At 37.2% G+C, this 18,697-nt stretch overlaps 4 protein-coding genes across 6 annotated transcripts; 2 read left to right on the forward strand and 2 right to left on the reverse strand.

Moving 5' to 3' along the window:
- The first annotated feature begins 271 nt into the window (after positions 1 to 271).
- LOC127243529 (receptor-like protein kinase HSL1) lies at positions 272 to 3,608 on the forward strand. The gene is made up of 2 exons (XM_051263607.1): positions 272 to 2,901; positions 2,983 to 3,608. Exons 1-2 carry the CDS (start codon positions 312 to 314, stop codon positions 3,426 to 3,428), a joined length of 3,036 nt encoding a protein of 1,011 aa, XP_051119564.1. The 5' UTR covers positions 272 to 311; the 3' UTR covers positions 3,429 to 3,608.
- Positions 3,609 to 4,069: 461 nt separating this feature from the next.
- Positions 4,070 to 6,829, forward strand: LOC127243377 (pentatricopeptide repeat-containing protein At4g17616). Its single transcript, XM_051263362.1, has 2 exons — positions 4,070 to 4,183; positions 4,291 to 6,829. Exon 2 carries the CDS (start codon positions 4,463 to 4,465, stop codon positions 6,566 to 6,568), a length of 2,106 nt encoding a protein of 701 aa, XP_051119319.1. The 5' UTR covers positions 4,070 to 4,183; positions 4,291 to 4,462; the 3' UTR covers positions 6,569 to 6,829.
- A 133-nt stretch (positions 6,830 to 6,962) lies between these two features.
- LOC127243378 (uncharacterized) lies at positions 6,963 to 13,625 on the reverse strand. Of its 2 annotated transcripts, none has more exons than XM_051263363.1 (3): positions 13,157 to 13,625; positions 12,905 to 12,947; positions 6,963 to 7,270 (listed from the first exon to the last, which is right to left on the reverse strand). In XM_051263363.1, the coding sequence occupies exons 1-3, from the start codon at positions 13,430 to 13,432 to the stop codon at positions 7,140 to 7,142; spliced, it is 450 nt and encodes a 149-aa protein (XP_051119320.1). In that variant the 5' UTR covers positions 13,433 to 13,625; the 3' UTR covers positions 6,963 to 7,139. The 2 variants fall into 2 exon arrangements, with proteins under 2 accessions (XP_051119320.1, XP_051119321.1); XM_051263364.1 differs by lacking the exon at positions 6,963 to 7,270 and adding an exon at positions 11,241 to 11,659 and having other exon boundaries at positions 13,157 to 13,615.
- Positions 13,626 to 14,138: 513 nt separating this feature from the next.
- Positions 14,139 to 18,564, reverse strand: LOC127243395 (mediator of RNA polymerase II transcription subunit 17). Of its 2 annotated transcripts, none has more exons than XM_051263383.1 (9): positions 18,404 to 18,564; positions 17,969 to 18,187; positions 17,655 to 17,874; positions 16,689 to 16,802; positions 16,497 to 16,582; positions 16,001 to 16,388; positions 15,480 to 15,905; positions 15,003 to 15,326; positions 14,139 to 14,659 (listed from the first exon to the last, which is right to left on the reverse strand). In XM_051263383.1, exons 2-9 carry the CDS (start codon positions 18,055 to 18,057, stop codon positions 14,330 to 14,332), a joined length of 1,977 nt encoding a protein of 658 aa, XP_051119340.1. In that variant the 5' UTR covers positions 18,058 to 18,187; positions 18,404 to 18,564; the 3' UTR covers positions 14,139 to 14,329. The 2 variants fall into 2 exon arrangements, with proteins under 2 accessions (XP_051119340.1, XP_051119342.1); XM_051263385.1 differs by having other exon boundaries at positions 18,394 to 18,562.
- Positions 18,565 to 18,697: the final 133 nt, after the last annotated feature.

The raw sequence follows: 18,697 nt of genomic DNA on the forward strand, positions 1-18,697 counted from the left end.
GTATGATGTAATATAAATAAACGGTCATGTAATATTTTAAATGTAAAATTGATTTTTTAGTATAATATAAATTATTCTTTAAAATAACACATGTAGAATATGCATATATCTATATCTTATTGCAATAAAAGAATATTACTAAGTGTGCATAATTACCGTCTTACAGTTGGAGTCCCACTCTTAACCACTACCACTTGAAAATAATTTATTAATTTAATTTGAATTTAATCCCATATTATAAATATTATCATATCCAAATTGGATGCCAAACTCTCACACTATCGCTCTACATCTTCAAAGCCGCTTGAGAAATGACTAAATTGCCCTTCTTCCTCGCCGGAGAACTATTATTGATCACACTTCTCTTCTCCGTACCCTTTTTGGTAACTTCGCAATTCTCTACCACAGAAAGGGATGCTCTGTTGGAGCTCAAACGAGGATGGGGAGATTCACCGGCTGTTCACTCCTGGACCGCTTCGTCGTCGCCGTGCAGCTGGCCGGAAATCCGGTGCTCCGGCGACGGCTCCGTCACCGGAATACTTCTCAACAATTACAACCTCAGTGGAAACCTCACAGATGCAATCTCCGTGCTCGTGAACTTGACTGTTCTCGATCTCGGATTCAATTTTTTCACGGGGAATTTTCCGCCAGGCATCTTAAACTGCTCGAGACTCCGATTTCTGGATCTATCACAGAACTATTTCGTCGGAGATGTACCGGCGAGTATCGATAGGCTCAAATCGCTTCAACACCTCGACCTATCGGGAAACAATTTCACAGGAGATATTCCTTCGACGATAGGGAATTTGACTCAACTGCGAACTCTGAACCTCCACATGAATTTGCTCAACGGCAGCTATCCAGCAGAGATTTCAAATTTGAGGAACCTCGAAAACCTGAGGATGGCGTACAATGACTTCTCGATGGCGTCCATCCCGCCGGAGTTTGGTAAGTTGAAAAACCTAAAGTATTTATGGATGACACAAGCTAATGCGTTCGGTGGAATACCTGAGAGCTTCTCCAATTTGTCGAGTCTTATGCATTTGGATTTATCTATGAATAATATGGAAGGAGAAATTCCTGGAGGAATTTTCTCGCTGAAGAACTTGACTGCAATTTACCTGTATCATAATCGATTTTCTGGTTCCATTCCTCATGTGATAGAATCATTCAGTTTGATTGAGCTTGATCTTTCCATGAACAACTTAACTGGTGGTATTCCAGAAGATTTTGCAAAGTTGAAACAATTAGAGATTCTGCATCTGTACTCGAACAATCTCTATGGAGAAGTTCCACCAGGCATAGGCCTACTCCAAAATCTGAAGAACTTCAGGATTTTCAGGAACAATTTGAGTGGAACACTGCCTCCTGAAATAGGTATCCACTCCAAACTCGAATCCTTTGAAGTGTGCAACAATGAATTCATCGGCAACTTACCAGATAAACTATGTGCTGGAGGAACTCTTTTTGGTGTGGTTGCATTCAACAACAGATTATCCGGACAGATTCCGAATTCCCTTGGAAACTGCAAGACATTGCGCACGATGCAGCTCTACAATAACAACTTCTCCGGTGAGGTTCCTTTTGGTATATGGTCTGCTCCAAATATGTCTAGTTTGATGCTTAGTGATAACTCTTTTTCGGGTGAGCTCCCAAGCAAAGTTGCTTGGAATTTGACTCGTTTGGAGATCAGCAACAACAGGTTTTCTGGTGTGATTCCTCCCAATATGTCGTCTTGGGCGAGTTTGATCGTGTTTCTAGCGAGTAACAACGCATTTTCAGGGACAATTCCACAGGGATTAACAAGCCTTCCTAATCTGATCACTTTGGTTCTTGATGGAAATTCCTTGTCTGGAGAACTTCCATCACAGATTATATCCTGGAAATCTCTTAATACCTTGAATCTCTCCAGGAATGAGTTATGGGGTCGAATTCCATCCGCATTCGGTTCTTTGCCGAACCTTCTGTATCTCGACTTGTCACAGAATCAATTCGATAGTGAAATCCCTCCTCAGTTAGGACAGTTGAGGCTTGGCTCTCTTAACCTCTCTTCAAATAAGTTAACAGGGCGAATACCGTATGAGTTAGACAACATGGCTTATGAAAACAGCTTCTTAAACAACCCGAATCTTTGTTCATCTAATTCAGTTTCTGGTCTTCTCAGCTGCAGCTATGACAAATACAGGGGAGCCAAGAAAATGTCGCCGAAGATTCTTGCTGTGGTTTTAGTTCTAGCGCTGATTCTTCTCCTGGTCGCCGTATCCGTGGTTCTGTTTACAGTTCGAAACTGGAGAAGGAAGCGTAGTCTGACTACGTGGAAGCTAACCTCGTTCCAGAGGCTGGATTTCACTGAGATTAATGTTCTGTCTAGTTTGGTTGAAAGCAATGTGATTGGCTTCGGTGCATCCGGAAAAGTGTATAAAGTCGCGGTGGATCGAGGTCAGAATGTCGCGGTTAAGAGGATCTGGAGCGACAAGAACACCACGAATCTGTTCCTCGAGAAAGCTTTTCTGGCCGAGATTCAAACACTGGGATCGATTCGCCATTCCAACATTGTGAAGCTGCTGTGCTGCATTTCCAGCGATGATTCAAAGCTTCTCGTTTATGAGTACGTGGAAAATGAGAGCCTTGATCAATGGCTGCATGGGAAGATAAGAAAAGGCGCCTTGGACTGGCCGACTAGGTTGAAGATCGCTGTCGGAGCCGCGCAAGGCCTTTGCCACATGCATCACGACTGCATCCAACCGATCATTCATCGCGACGTAAAGTCCAGCAACATTTTGCTGGACGACGACTTCAACGCCAAGATCGCGGACTTCGGATTGGCGAAGATTTTGATCAAGAACGGCGAGGCTAACACCATGTCTACTATCGCCGGATCCTTCGGCTACATCGCCCCAGGTACATAATATCATCGTCAATTCGAGGCGCGTAAAAATTCATTAGTTTCACCTGACGAATATTTCTTAACTCGTCGTTCAGAGTATGCTTACACGACAAAAGTGAACGAGAAAGTCGACGTTTACAGCTTCGGGGTGGTGCTGTTAGAGCTAGTGACCGGAAGGGAAGCTAGCCGGGGAGACGAGCACACGAGCCTTGCAGAGTGGGCGTGGAAGAAACACTTGGGAGGCGATGATAACAACGAAAACGACGTCGAGGCGATAGATGAGGAGATGAGAGGAGAATGGTACTTGGAGGAAATGAGAATGGTTTTTAAACTGGGGCTAATGTGTACCAGTTGGCTGCCCGGAAGCCGGCCATCGATGAAGGAAGTGTTGCAGGTACTTGAGGGATTGGGCAACCATGGGAGGAAAGGTAGTTGGGACATGTCCATGTCTCCATTCCTTGGAGAGGAAGAGGGTAAGTATATTTGGAGCTATCGATGTGATCCAAAGAAGCTTAGGGATGCCAATGTGAGCCTTCTCTAGTAGGGTAATCATTTAAGGCTGTGTTTTTGTATGTGCATTAGAAGGGTTTTAGAGTTTTGTTTAATATATGACAAAAAGAGAAATGTATATTTATTAAAGTAATGATGAATAAAGTGTGAAATACAAATTAAGAGAGTGTTTGTTTAGAGGATTGTATTTCAAATCCACTACTCTTTCTCATTTTTTTTCCCCAAAACTATTGAATTAATAATCTATTTTTCATTTTTTATATTATACTAAAAAATCAATTTTACATTCAAAATATCTATTTATATCACATTATACAATTATTCAAATTCAAAACTTTTACTATTTTTATTTACTTTCTATATCATCAATATTTATACTTATTTGAGGATTATTTCTTTTTACACATTTCTACTATTTATATTTTGTTTTTATTTTTTATTTTCAAAATATTCAATTATATATTATTTTAAATATTAAATTCAAATTAATTTTTTTTAAATCCATAAAAAAATATACCCTTTATTATTTTAAAAAATAAAAAAATATATATATATTTTTAAATATTAAAAGAAAAAAGAATATATTTATATGACATAAAAAAAAATTAAGAACAAATTTAGACTACACAGTACTTAGTATAGGGTTTTTGAAATAGTTACTGCTTTCAGCACCTTAATCTGACCGTGGGTGGAATTTCTCCCAATCTTCCGTCAACAGAGTTCGTTGTCTTTTTTCCCCCTCTCCGTCAGCTGGCTTCGTCTCGCACGGGTACGGCGCAGAAATTTGTAAGTCAAGTTCTTCACTTTTTATAACTCTGAAAAGAGAAACAAATGTGAGCATTAGTGCAATTTTGATGTGTTTCCTGTGTAATTCGATATCGGAGAGAATTCAGGCGATATCCACGAATTGTTGCTGTTTCAACCGTTTCTAGAGGCAGAGTTACACCGATTCACACACGAAAATAATTATTGAAGTGATTCAGTTGCGGAGATTGTATCGTGATTTCCTGTTCTGGTTTTGATTCGCCGGTAGACAGACACATCTTTGCGGCGTGCCGGCGAAGTATGCTAATATCTATGGTGCAAAAATTATTTAGAGATAAGCAGAGCGGATTATTAAGATTGGTAATTGGTAGGAGATTTACCTCGAGCCACAATGTGAAGAGTTTTCAGCAACTGAACAGATTTAGCAGCAGTAGCTCAAGCAGTAATCTCTATTTTCTAGAATGTTCTGCAATGCATTCCAAGCAGGGAAAGGTCTGCCAGAAACGGTCCTCCCGGCCGATTTTGCTGGCAAAGCTCGAAAGAGCTTTGAAGGAGTATGAAATAGAAGAGGCTTGGGAAACCTACAAGGAATTCAAGAGCCTTTATGGTTTCCCTGATCAGTGCTCTATGGCTAATCTAATAACTAACTTATCGTATTCAAGTGATTCGATGTGTCTCCGTAGGGCTTTCGATTTAGTTCTTACGATTTCAAAGGAGAAATCGGTTCTACTCAGGCCGAAAATGCTTACAAATCTGGCTCTTTCTTTGTCAAGAGCTCAAATTCCTGTTCCAGCTTCAAGCATTCTTAGGCTGATGCTGGAGAAGAATCATTTGCCTTCATTGGATGTCTTACAGATGATTTTTCTACATTTAGTTAAGACAGAAACCGGGACATACTTAGCGTCGAACGTGTTGGAGGAGATTTCTTATTGCTTTCTGAATTCGGGTGCGAAAAGATCGGCGCAAACAGGATTGACAAAACCTGATGCTGTAATTTTTAACCTTGTTCTTGATGCCTGTGTGAGATTTGAAGCTCCATTGAAGGGGCAACAGATTTTAGAGCTGATGCCGCAATTAGGAGTGATAGCTGATGCTCACACTGCTGTTATTATTGCTCGATTACATGAATTGAATGGCCTGAGAGATGAGCTGAAGAAATTTAAGCCCCATGGCGACGTAATCCCAGATGCACTGGTACGGCACTATCAATCGTTGTATGATTGCCTGCTTAGCCTGCATTTTAAGTTCGATGACATTGATGGTGCATCGACACTTTTATTGGACTTATGTAGATGGCATGATGAGCGAAATTCTTTCAAGGTGGGTCGAATCGAGCAGGAGAAATCCTGCGCTGTTTCACTTGGATCCGACAATGCTAAAACAGGATTGAAACTGCAGTTTCTACCTCAGAAATTGCAGAGGGATTTTGTCTGCAAGGGGGACAAGAAGCCGGCGCTTGTATCGTATAAAGATGAGAAATTTGTTCTTAGCAACAAAGGTTTGGCGAAGCTTGTAATAGGATACAGGAAGGCTCGGAGAACTAATGAGCTCTCGAAACTACTTGTTAGCATTCATTCTATGTTGAATCCGCCGCAGGATAATAGTCTGTGTTCAGATGTAATCGATGCTTGCGTCTGTTTGGGATGGCTTGAGACAGCTCACGACATTTTAGACGACTTAGAATTGGAGAACTACTGTGTTAGAGAAGCTTCGTACACGTTTCTTTTGAGTGCTTATTACCGCAAGAACATGTTTAGGGAAGCAGAAGGTCTCGCGCGACAGATGAGGAGAGTTGGTCTCGCCATAACTTGTCCCGACAAGATGGCTTTGGACAGAAATATTTCCATGGCTGAAATCGAATCAAAAGAGCTCACTGTGAAATGCAAAACAGATTTGGCCAACTGTATCATCAAGAATACAAGAGAAGAGGATCGAGAAGTTCACGAGTATAATTCCTCTATCCACTTCTTCACAAAGGCCAAAATGATCGAAGATGCAAAGCATACATACCTGAAAATGCAGAAGATGAAGATCCAACCGAATAGCACAACATTTTTCCATCTCATTTGCGGATATTGTTCTGTGGGAATGTATCGCGAAATCACTATCCTATGGGCCGATGTGAAGAGGAGCATGGAGAGTCAGCATAAAGTGTGCAGCCGCGACGTGTTGGAGATGTTGCTGATAGCTTTTATTCGGGGAGGGTATTTCGAGAGGGTTATGGAGATTATTGGATTTATGAGGAAGAATAAGATGTTCCTCGACAAATGGAGATGTAAAAATGAGTTCTTGAAGCTTCACAGGGATCTCTATAGAACTCTAACTGCTTCGGATGCTAAAGATGATACTCAAAGAAAGAGGATCGAGTATGTTAAGTTTTTCAGAAAATGGGCAGGTATCAGTTGAAACACATCGAGGGATCGACTGTTTCACATGGAATCCAGGTTAGGGTTGTTGTCTTCTTCGCCTGTTTTTCACTAAGGTTATCTACGGTGAAATCCTTAATCCATCCTTTTGAACAGCAAGTCTTTTTCCTGTCGTAACGATAAGAAGTTCAGTCATTTACATTTCATATAGTACAGTAATCTAGCCACGAAGGTGTCGCGTCCAACTATAAGCCTGTTATAATAATACACATTTGCTCATTTAATTCGCAAAACCTGTTGCGTATATTTATTTCCATCGAAATGCAAACATGAATACAATACAGGATGAATATGTGACATCTTGACAAATCCATTTTGCATTAATCAGTTAACACAATGGTGTTCTCAAAAAAGACAGAATTTGAATATATATATATAGAAATCTCTAAATTTTATTGGCAGGAGGCACACATAGGAGGATTATAGCAGCTTGTAAAGTAAGTAGATCGACAAAAATTGCACAACAATTCAAAGCTACATGAAAAAAATTATGGGACTTGCATCGGATCAAACGAAGGTAAGATTAGTTGAGCAAACCAATCCAATCCAAATCAAATCAGATTGATTGTGGCTCTTGTTCTGGAGCCTTTTCTGCTATTCATTCTTTTGATGTTCGGGATGTATTTCCAGCAACGCTTGTGGACGCCACTTATTTTCTTCAGGGCATCCGCAATTGGTGACCCTACAGTAAGTTGAACTTAGTCCGTGCTCATCCTATTTCCCACACTAATATTATACAACAAATACAAAAAGGAAACAAAAGTTCAGAATGGGCAGTTGAAGTGCCGAGGGCACACAAAATATAACGCGGCAGAACAAAATATACGCTAACATAATACAAATACAACATTTAACAATAGTCTAATCAACATACACAGACACGTAAAATAGAACAGACAATTCATGTTAACAATGTACTGTGTATATGTCATATTAATTCAATCCATGTGTTGGACAGATTATATTCCATGTGCTGATTAGGTCTTTATTCAATATCCTAACCATTCTCAAAAAATAAACATAAAAATAAAAAATTAAACATTCTCAAACCAATAGGCAGGCGACAAGTTGAATCGACTACCATACTTTTAACTATAAAGAGAAACCTCCATTTTAATTTGGTTTAATTTTCCTTCTATGACTACTTCGACATGGATATATAACCCCACAGGCAAACACTAGTCATGTAACTTGAACTAATCTACTTTTTTACTTATTTCCGAAACCAAATCATCCCAAGCAAAGCTGTTAAAACCTAATATCAAGTCACCAGCTCCACAAGGTGTTGTCCCTTTCTTTACATCTTTAACCCCGAATTCAACCAGCTACAAAGCATTCTCATTGGCACCTAAGTAGCTCTTGGTGTTCTAGTTACATCTTGCGAGTAAGAAGTTTCGAATTTTGACAATGCTTGACAGGCCTAGCATCCAATGATATTGCCCCAGGGATAATTATGCGTATACCTCTAGTAAATGCTACAGACAATCATGCCTACCCAAGGTTCTCCGGCTACATAATTCCTAAAGACTCGTATTTTTCCAATGAATTTATGGAATCTTCCAAAGGGACCCAATTTATTTTGCATGATACAAGAACTGAAATAAACCAGATAAACAGCATAGCAAGAACACAGATATGCAGTTTAAACAATGCCCTGCATTAACATAGATCGAAGAGTAGGAGGGAATGGATTCAAGTAAAATGGATAATAAAGCAAGTTATCCTCATATTCAAAACAACATACTATAGTCATTAAACTATCGTATTCCTAAATTTATCTTTCATTCAGATTCAACACAATTTTCATTTAAAATTAAAACATGTTCATAATCGATTTCCCTATTAAAAAAATTTCAAATACAAAATATCTATAGCATCCAAAACAATCAAGAACACAAACAACACAGCCATCCAGCATAATTTAAAGCATAAAAAAAATAAGAAATGCTTTCCCAAATCAACCTTAAACAAAGTAGATAGAAAATTACCATCGCTGTGACTGTGAGCAATTCCCCGTGCCTTCCGTCCTGCAAAAAACACACCATAGAAATTACTTACAAAATCAAAAATAGAAACACGAAGCGCAGCTAAAAGGCTCAAAATAAGGCTAACAGAGATGCTTTAAACAGCGATGCAGGTGCGTGTAGCACAGGATGCGCGATGCTAAAGCGTAATGAAAAATTTACAGTACACCGGAATGGCAGCCGTTATAGGAAAGTAAAGAATGCGCGATCATTACCGTGTATAGATTGATCCTAGTTATCTCATAAGAGACGCCAGTCCAGTGAGTTTTTGCCATGTGATAGCCGAAGCCCCAATTTGGCAGAACTGAGCCACTTCGAATAGGTTCTTCTTCTTCCTCCGCTTAGGCTTCTTGACTTGGGCACTCGCCGCCGCCGAGTTCTCTGCGGTGCTCAGTTTTCGTAGGAAGCTACATGAGCTTCTGAATAAGGATGAAGCTTTTCCGATTGTAGTTGACGCTGTTTTCGCAACGAGCGTGGTGTATTACTTTGTTTATAGATTAGTATTATTGGTAACGGTGCAATAATAAATTGATTTTTTTGATATTATATTTTTTACACAATATTATATATCTTATTAAATATATAAATATATATATATATATATTAAAAAATATGCATAAAGATATATGCATATATATATACAGTAAAAAACTTTTAATCAATCCTTAATTTAGATTAGGTTTTCTCGTCAAAGATATTGGCTTAAATTTAAAAAAAAAATTAAAATACCGTATAAAATAATTACAATCGATTGTAATTTATTACTATCACGGTCAACTTGAAAAGCAAAATAATTTTATAATTCTCATTTTTAAAATTATTAGTATTGTATTGTTTGAACAATATTTTGAAAGTGAATATATAAATAAAATACAAAATTTAACAAAATTGATGAAATCACTTTAAAATAAGAAGAGTGGGGAAAGACGATATATATTAAAAGAAATTTAATAGATGATTAAAAAAATAAAAGTACATTTGAGCCAACTTATTCAAATAATAACAAATAAAACAAAATTTGAAATAACTAAATCCAAAAATATAAAATTAAATTTCCGTCAAAGAGATATTTCGGCGGCGCCACGATCTGGCCAAAGTGAAGATTCGCATTGAAGCCATCATCTCATCATAGGGCATCACTGTCTTCTTTAAAACATCTGTTTTCATGAAAGCAGCCATCTTCTCCAATCGGTCGCAGTTGATGGAGATACCTGCGCTGCCGAATTGGTTGTGATTTAAAATTTTGAGAAATTTTTCCAATTGTTTGACGATAAAAGGAATAGGACATCGATCCAAAACAATGTTTACTCTTTCGTCACGTATAATGTCATGTATCCATGGCGCCGCTAAATTCATAACTTGTGTTTCCTCTTCGCTAAAACAATCTGAATCTGCAGGTACAGGTGCAAATGAATTCGCTATTTCTTTTCCTTCTGCACTATCCATTGTAACAAAGAAGGGATGAATAAATTTGCAGGTAGGTTGGAGAATTGAATTATGAGAATTTATAGGCATACATGCAAACCAGATAAGTATTTTATTGTGATATGATATAATATGATATGATTTGATTTGCTATAATCTAGCTTAATATAATATCATATCACAATGATATGATATGATTTTATATGATATAATATACCTTAATATCATATATATATATATATATAAAATATAATATCATATGATTTGATATAATCTAACTTAATATAATACGTATTATATCATATCACAAAGATATGATACCTTAATATCATATATATATATATATATATAATATTTGAATTTATTTATTTATAATAAATAAGATTGAGTTCAATTTTTTTAAAAAATTAACAAATCAGATAAGTGTTTGATTTGATATGATATAATCTAGTTTAATATCATATACATATATATATATATATATTTAAATTTATTTGTTTATTTATAATATATAAAATTGAGTTCAATTTTTAACAAACATTAACAAATCGAATAAATGTTTAGGGAAGCAGAAGGTCTCGCTCGACAGATGAGGAGAGTTGGTCTCGCCATAGCTTGTCTCGACAGAAATGTTTCCATGGCTGAAATCGAATCGAAAGAGCTCGCTGTGAAATGCAAAACAGATTTGGCCCACTATATCATCAAGAGAAGAGGATCGAGAAGTTCACGAGTATAATTCCCCTATTTACTTCTTCGCAAAGGCCAAATGATCGAAGATGCGAAACATACATACCTGAAAATGCACAGGATGAAGATCTAACCGAATAGCACAGCATTTTTCCATCTCATTTGCGGATACTGTTCCATCGCGAAATCACTATCCTATCCTATCCTATGGGCCGGAGCATGGAGAGTCAGCATAAAGTGTGTAGCCGCGATGCGCTGGAGATGTTGCTGATAGAGGGTAAAAGGTGATACTCAAAGAAAGAGGATCGAGTATGTTAAGTTTTTCAGAAAATGGGCAGGTATCAGTTGAAACACATCGAGGGAGGGATCGACTGTTTTTCATGGAATCGAGGTTCACGTTGTTTTCTTTTTCGCCTCTTATTTTATACCTAGTTTGATGTAGCCTGTTTTTCACTAAGGTTATCTACGGTAAAAATCCTAAATCCATCGATGGTGTCATGTCAAACTATAAACATAAACAGAGAATCAATGTGATGCTATATATTTATTTCTATCGAAATGCAAACATGAATTCAGGATGAATATGTGACATCTTGACAAATGGTGTTCTCAAAAAAGACAGACTTGGAATATATATGTAGAAATCTCTAAATTTTATTGGCAGGAGGCACACATAGGAGGATTATAGTAGCTTGTAGGGTAAGTAGATCGACAAAAATTGCACAACATTTCAAAGCTACATGAACAAAATTATGGAACTTGCAACGGATCAAATGGAGGGAAGATTAGTTGAGCAAACCAATCCAAATCAAATCAGATTGATTGTGGCTCTTGTTCTGGAGCCTTTTCTGCTATTCTTTTGACGTTCGGGATGTATTTCCAGCAACGCTTGTGGACGCCACTTATTTTCTTCGGGGCATCCGCAATTGGTGACCCTACAGTAAGTTGAACTTAGTCAGTACTTATCCTATTTCCCACACTAATATTATACAACAAAAACAAAAAGGAAACAAAAGTTCAGAATGGGGAGTTGAAGTGCTGATCGTAATACAAAATATAATGCGGCAGTACAAAATATATGCTAACATAATACAAATACAATATTTAACAATAGTCTAATCAACATACACGACACTTAAAATAGAACAGACAATTCATGTTAATAATGTATTGTGTATGTCATATTAATTCAATCCATGTGTTAGACAAATTATATTCCATGTGCTGATTAGGTCTTTAATCAAGACCCTAACCATTCTCAAAAAATAAAAATAAAAATAAAAAATTAAACATTCTCAAACCAATAGGCAGGCAACAAGTTGAATCGACTACAATACTTTTAATTTATAAAGAGAAACCTCCATTTTAATTTGGTTTAATTTTCCTTCCATGACTACGTCGACATGGATATATAATCCCACATGCGAACACTGGTCATGTAACTTGAACTAATCTATATTGTTACTTATTTCCGAAAAGAACCCATCCCAAGCAAACCTGTTAAAACCTAATATAAGTCACCAGCTCCACGGGTTTGATGCTCCATAAGGCAGTATCCCTTTCTTTATCTTTAACCCCGAATTCAACGGGCTACATTCTCATTGGCAACTAAGTAGCTCTTGGTGTCTAGTTATATCTTACGAGCAAGAAGTTTCAAATTTTGACAATGCTTGACCGGCCTAACATCCAATGATTCTGCCCCGGGGATAATTATGTGTATACATCTAGTACATGTACAGACAATCACGCCTATCCAAGGTTCTCCAATTTATTTTGCATGATACAAGAACTGAAATAAACCACAGAAACAGCATAGCAAGAACACAAATATGCAATTAAAACAATGTCCTGAATTAACATAGATCGAGAGTACGAGGGAATGGATTCCAGTAAAATGAATAATAAAGCAAGTTATCATCAGATTAGATGCATATTCAAAACAACATACTTTAGTCATTAAACTATCATATTCCTAATTTTATCTTTCATTCAGATTCAACACACTTCTCATTTAAAATTAAAACATGTCCATAATCTATTTCTCTATTAAAAAAATTTCAAATACAGAATATCTACAACCACCAAAAACACAAACAACACAACCATCCAAAGTAATTAAAAGCATAAAAAATAAGAAATGCTTTCCCAAATCAGCTTAAACAAAGTAGATAGAAAATTACCATCCCTGTGAGCAAGTCCCCATGCCTTTCCATGCCTTCCGTCCTGCAAATACATACCATAGAAATTACTTGAAAATCAAAAATAGAAACACGAACCGCAGCTAAAAGGCTCCAAATAAGGCTAACTGAGATGCTTTAAACAGCGATGCAGGTGCGTATAGCATAGGATGCGCGATGCTAAACGTAATGAAAAAATCACAGTACACCGGAATGGCAGCCGTTACAGGAAAGTAAAGAATGCTCGATCATTACCTTGTATAGATTGATCTTAGTTATCTCATAAGAGACGCCAGTCCAGTGAGTTTTCGCCATGTGATAGCCGAGGCCCCAATTTGGCAGAAACTGAGCCACTTCGAACAGGTTCTTCTTCTTCCTCCGCTTCGGCTTCTTGACTTCGGCACTCGCCGCCGCTGCAGCCGAGTTCTCTGCCGTGCTCAGATTGCGCAGGAAGCTACATGAGCTTCTGAATAGGGATGAAGCTTTTCCGATTGTAGTTGATGCTGTTTTCGCAACGAGCGCTGTCGCCATATCAATATCGCCTCGAGAAGAGTTTCCAATGAAATTCAGAGGTTAGTTCATGACAATGACGAAGATCGAGATGAATCGGAGGGTAATTGTGATAGCTGTGGCGGTGGCGGCGGCGAGGGCGAACTGATAAACAACGGGAAATCAGAAACCCAGGTTCCGGAAATGGAAATGCGATATATAATAGGGTTTCGGTTTTATGCCTTCCCGATCAGCATATTATAATTAATTGTGATGAAAATAGTTAAAACGTCGTCGTTTTAATTTTGTTTCTTTAAAAATATAAATATTTTATATAAATTTTCAATTAATATTTATTATAAATTACGACAAATTTATACATTTATATAATATACAATACATTTTATTTTATATAAATTTTCAATTAATATTTATTAGAAATTACGACAAATTTATACATTTATATAATATACAATACATTTTATTTGCAAAATTAATAATTTAATATAAAAATATTACTTTTTACACAATTAATATATTTTTTATATTTAAAAAATTAAAAATATTTTATATATATATATATTTTTTAAATTTTCTATCATATTAAATATTCTTTTATCTCATAAAATATTATATTAAATATTTATTTAATTTTTTAAAATTTTCAAATTTTCAAAACTTCCATTTAAAAAGCCTAAACAATTAAATTCTAATACAATTACAATTTTATATAGAGAAATTCAACATATTTATATTACATAGTTTCTTAATATAATAATCATACGTTACTTTCATAGCACAATTCTCAAGTAAAATTTGCACTAGTGCAGAGGTTCACAGGAAAGAATCACAGAAACGAACATTTCTAGATCTGGACATCCAAATGCGTTATCAAAATTCGGCACAAATAATCGTAAATATCATATTCATACCCGTCCCTCAACAGCTGCACATGTTGAGGAAATCCAACAATGTAGAGTATAGAGTATCCAGGGGCAGATATCCTAAGAACTTCCTGTTCTCCGACTCAACATACGACATGGTCGTTGTCGACATGTCCGAGTGAAGCTTCCGTTCTTCTGCAAATCCTTCTTCTATCGTCACCCACCAGGTGATGCACGACTGATCATCTTCTGGATCCACATGAGCCACGAGCGTAACTATCTCCCCCTGCTCCAGCTCCAACGCCAGCGACAAGAAATCCCTGCTGGCTTTGATGCCCACTGTCCGGGCTTCCTCGTGCAGCCACTGGATAATCTGACTCGCAACCTACACATTGATTACGCAAACCATAAATTCTTCCTAGAAATTGCATATGCAACCCTTTTCGTTCAATACTTTTGAAAACACAGAAATTTTCGGAAATATTGCACAAAATCTCTTAAAAACTGCATATGGCTCCTTTTCCGTTCAATATATTCGAAAACACAAGGGAGCTTCATGAAATTTCTAAAACACGAGGGAGGATGGTGCAAATTTTCTAAACCACATGTAGTTTATAATCAATTTTGCATGATATTTTTCTCCAAAATGTGGCACATATTAGATATATATTTATAATTTGGATATATTCTAACCTAAAACATCCTAAATCAGGTATGAAAATGTGCACCTGCTGCAAGAGTAGTATAGGGAGATCAGCCAAGTCGCAATCACAACTGTTGATAGAAGAAACGGCCTCGGACTTCCCTTTGAATAGACCAACAACATTGGGAGCACCTTCACCTTCTACAGTAATGGACTCGTCGATCACCACCACCTTGGTCCAACACTGAGACCTTATAGCCTTTGTGGTGCTGGAGCCGGTGCCCGATGCATGGATTTGGGTCGCAGCATGAAGAATGGATTGAGGGATCTTCATTGAGAGCGTCCATGAAGATGTCCGTGAATGCCAGGTTGGGTGAGAAATCATGGAGACGTACGGCGTTCTTTGCACCTTCAATTCACAAAATATAGTTAAGGTATCATCAGTAGCATAACAGTAAACTATACTTGCACATTTTTCACAATTTCAAATTTTGGAGTATCTGAAGATGTAAATTATTCAAATTAAATGTAGTATGTACTGAGAAAGAAACTAGACTCATACCAGACTTTCCAGCACGGAGAGAACTTTGTTCGAGAAGATTCTGTGAGCAAGAGACATGCAGAAATGCCCAAGTATATCTGAATTGTCCTTAGGCTGCATACTGATTTGATGACTGGATGAAGAATTGGCTTTGTTTTTTGCTTTCACGAACACATATTCATGAAATAATTGTTGCAAATAAATCTCATAACCAAGTTTACTTGGGGTTACAGATTTCTTCACCTTATTGATCCCTTCTTCCACTTTTACTCGATCAGGTGAAGTTTCGGCACTGTTTTCTGCATCACCAGTCATATCGGATGACACAAGTGAAATGAAAAATGAAGATCCTTGACCGATGCTGAGGCGCATATATTTATCTTTTATTCCAGTTAGATTAACAACCAATGACGGATTGCAAGCTTCACGAGTTACCAAATCAAACACCTGAAATGCCAAACGATGATAAGTTACTGTCAGATGAGCTCGCTTTTTTCATAAATTAAGTAATTAGGAAGATAAGAAACAAAAGCAAAACGTACTTGCTCATCATGTATAGCTCGATGGACTTCTCTGAGCGTTAAATGCATCCCTTTCACTCGTTCATCATCATTAGTATGTTCCTTCTCGAATTTTTTTGAGGATTCCTCCTTCACAACATCGGTTTTAGTCTCGCTGAATTTTCTCAAGTTATCATCGGATCCATAACCAAGAAACTCAAACCTAAGGAAATGATAAGAGTTTTGAGGCAACTTCACAGCAAGCATTCCAGCTTTGTCATGTTCAATAGGAATTGTCGATATAGAAGATGGACGAAATAAATTTCCTGAGTCATATAAGGAGTTGTCGAATAAATCAATATAGAAGCCTTCATTGCCAGATGCAGCAGCCACCAAACGATGTCGCTTAATTTTCCAATTTTGTTGCAATCTGTCATTCATAACACAAAACGGGACTATCATTTATTTTGGGAGGAAAAGGACATGCCAGTTAGGTAAAACAGTAAATGCATAGGCTCTTGCAGCTTTCAACACTCACCTAATCAGAGCACCGTAAAATCTAGCTTCTCTTGCTATTTGCTCCTCCAATCCTTGAGCAGCTTGCTTGAAATATTTTCCAAGATTCTGAAAATCCACATACAATGCATAATAGAATCTCAAGTTGAAGAAGAAACATTTCCCGAGAGAGACTAGGCCTATATCTATCAAGCTTGGGAAGAGACATGAATACCCGGAAGCACTGCAGCTTGGTTGCCATAGACACGGCAAGGTCAGATAGTTGTTCATTAGGTAGTGGCTTAGGCCGAGTCATGCCTGCAACTGTTACAGCATCATTTGCTTCTACCTGTGTACATAAATCATTATACATCTAATAAAAACTTGTATTTTCACTAAAGTTTCTATAGGTTATGGTGATTCAACTGTTTATTGTTTTTGTTCAACATACCATGAAAAATGTGACTAAATTAGCAGCTAAAAAGCAAGCATTTACTAATAGACAAGAGCAAATTTTTTAGGTTGGAAGCTGAATTGATAGGCTAACATCTACTGCAAAAATATTACTAAATGTAACGTAATATATAGTCACTTATCATTCACAGCTTGGTGTTTCCAATTCCATTTGCTACCATCAGTGCTCTGCCCTCAGAATTTCAACATTTACATTTAATTGTGTCAAGCATGCATGCAAGCATTACCATTTCAAATACCCATAAAGAGTAGCTTCAGTTAAGATTTTACATAATTCATCAAAGCAGGCCTCTGGCTTCAGTTATCAGCTGATGCATCACGTAAACATCACACTAACACACAAATATCAAGCCATCAAATTTCAGTGTGACTTGTGGAACAAATACAATGAGAAACTAAATTTCATCTAATTGCAAAGGATTGACTGATTGCATATCACCACTTGGTATTTGCCACTAATTATTGCAGTTACAACAACAATTCCTACATCCATATCTATCTAGATATAGATATATACATATATATACCCAAGCATTCAAGGGCACACATTACATGTATGCATAACTAAATCAACAATATATTTATACACACATATACACCTATCTATGTTCATTCCATAGGTACTTTAAACAATCCAATAAACTACCGCACCATCCAACACTACAAGATATCAGTCAGATACATAACAAGCTAAACAAAAAGCAGGCAAAATATTAAAAATCATTACCGTGTTGATGAGATCTATGATGACAGAAAGTTCTTGGCGAGCCAAGTTTAGGTTCTCCACTAAGCTGTGCCACTGCCATTGTTGTTGACCAGTTGCTGCACCTTCCTTAGTCTCCGCACCTTCGGTTTTTCGTTTCTTGCTGGGATCTTCTCTCTCTACTGCCCACCCAAAGTCTATTCTCCTTATCAAATTCACTCGCTTTTCATCATAACCTACATCACTACCACACATAATGCGTATATGCATCAATTTCACACAATCCATCCCTACGCAAATTTTGTATATACTAGCAAATAGAAGTGAGTAAAAAGTACGTGGGAAAGCGTTCGAAGCCATTTTCCTCTATGGCATCCAGCCGTTTTATCGGGAGCTTGTCCAGTGATATTCCAATATCTCCGTCCATGTTTACAGCAAATCCAAGCAGACAGAGAGCAATATCGCGGCAATGAAGCTTAAGATGCTCTCACAATGTTTGAATCGGAAGGTTTATACATTGAATTGGTCTAGCTCACGAATCAACTAAAGCCTCCTTTCTAAAATCATAGACATAAATAAAAATGAGTCATGCAATTGTCAACAGTACTAATTGTAGAATTAACACCAGAAAATTAAGCAGCTGAAAATTTTCTACCACATCTCCGACAAGTTTCATACAATATATAGGCGCTTAAATCGCACAAACGAAAACGAGATGTTGCGGATACAGCAATTAGGGATTAGGGATTTTAGCACAGAATACCGAACCGTACGAGATCGAGTGAGGAGGTAATTAGCTAGATGGCTGACGGCGGGAAGCCGCCGCGGGACGGTGGCCAGTGAATTGCAGCTCCAGCAATCCGGCGATAGACAGCACTTCGCAGGTCGTACTTTGGCACTAAATCTTCAATTCAATTTATGGGCTTTATAGGCGTTTTTTAAATGGAGATTATGCAGATATCACTTCTCATATCAACTTAAATAATAATAATAATTTAATTATAATTATAATTTATAAAACTGACGGTTTGAACCCGTTTAGACAAGTCTAGTTGGGCCAAGATTTT

The sequence above is a fragment of the Andrographis paniculata genome, unplaced genomic scaffold (assembly GCF_009805555.1).
Source record: "Andrographis paniculata isolate CXL003 unplaced genomic scaffold, ASM980555v1 Contig95END, whole genome shotgun sequence".
NCBI classification, from domain to species: Eukaryota; Viridiplantae; Streptophyta; class Magnoliopsida; order Lamiales; family Acanthaceae; genus Andrographis; species Andrographis paniculata.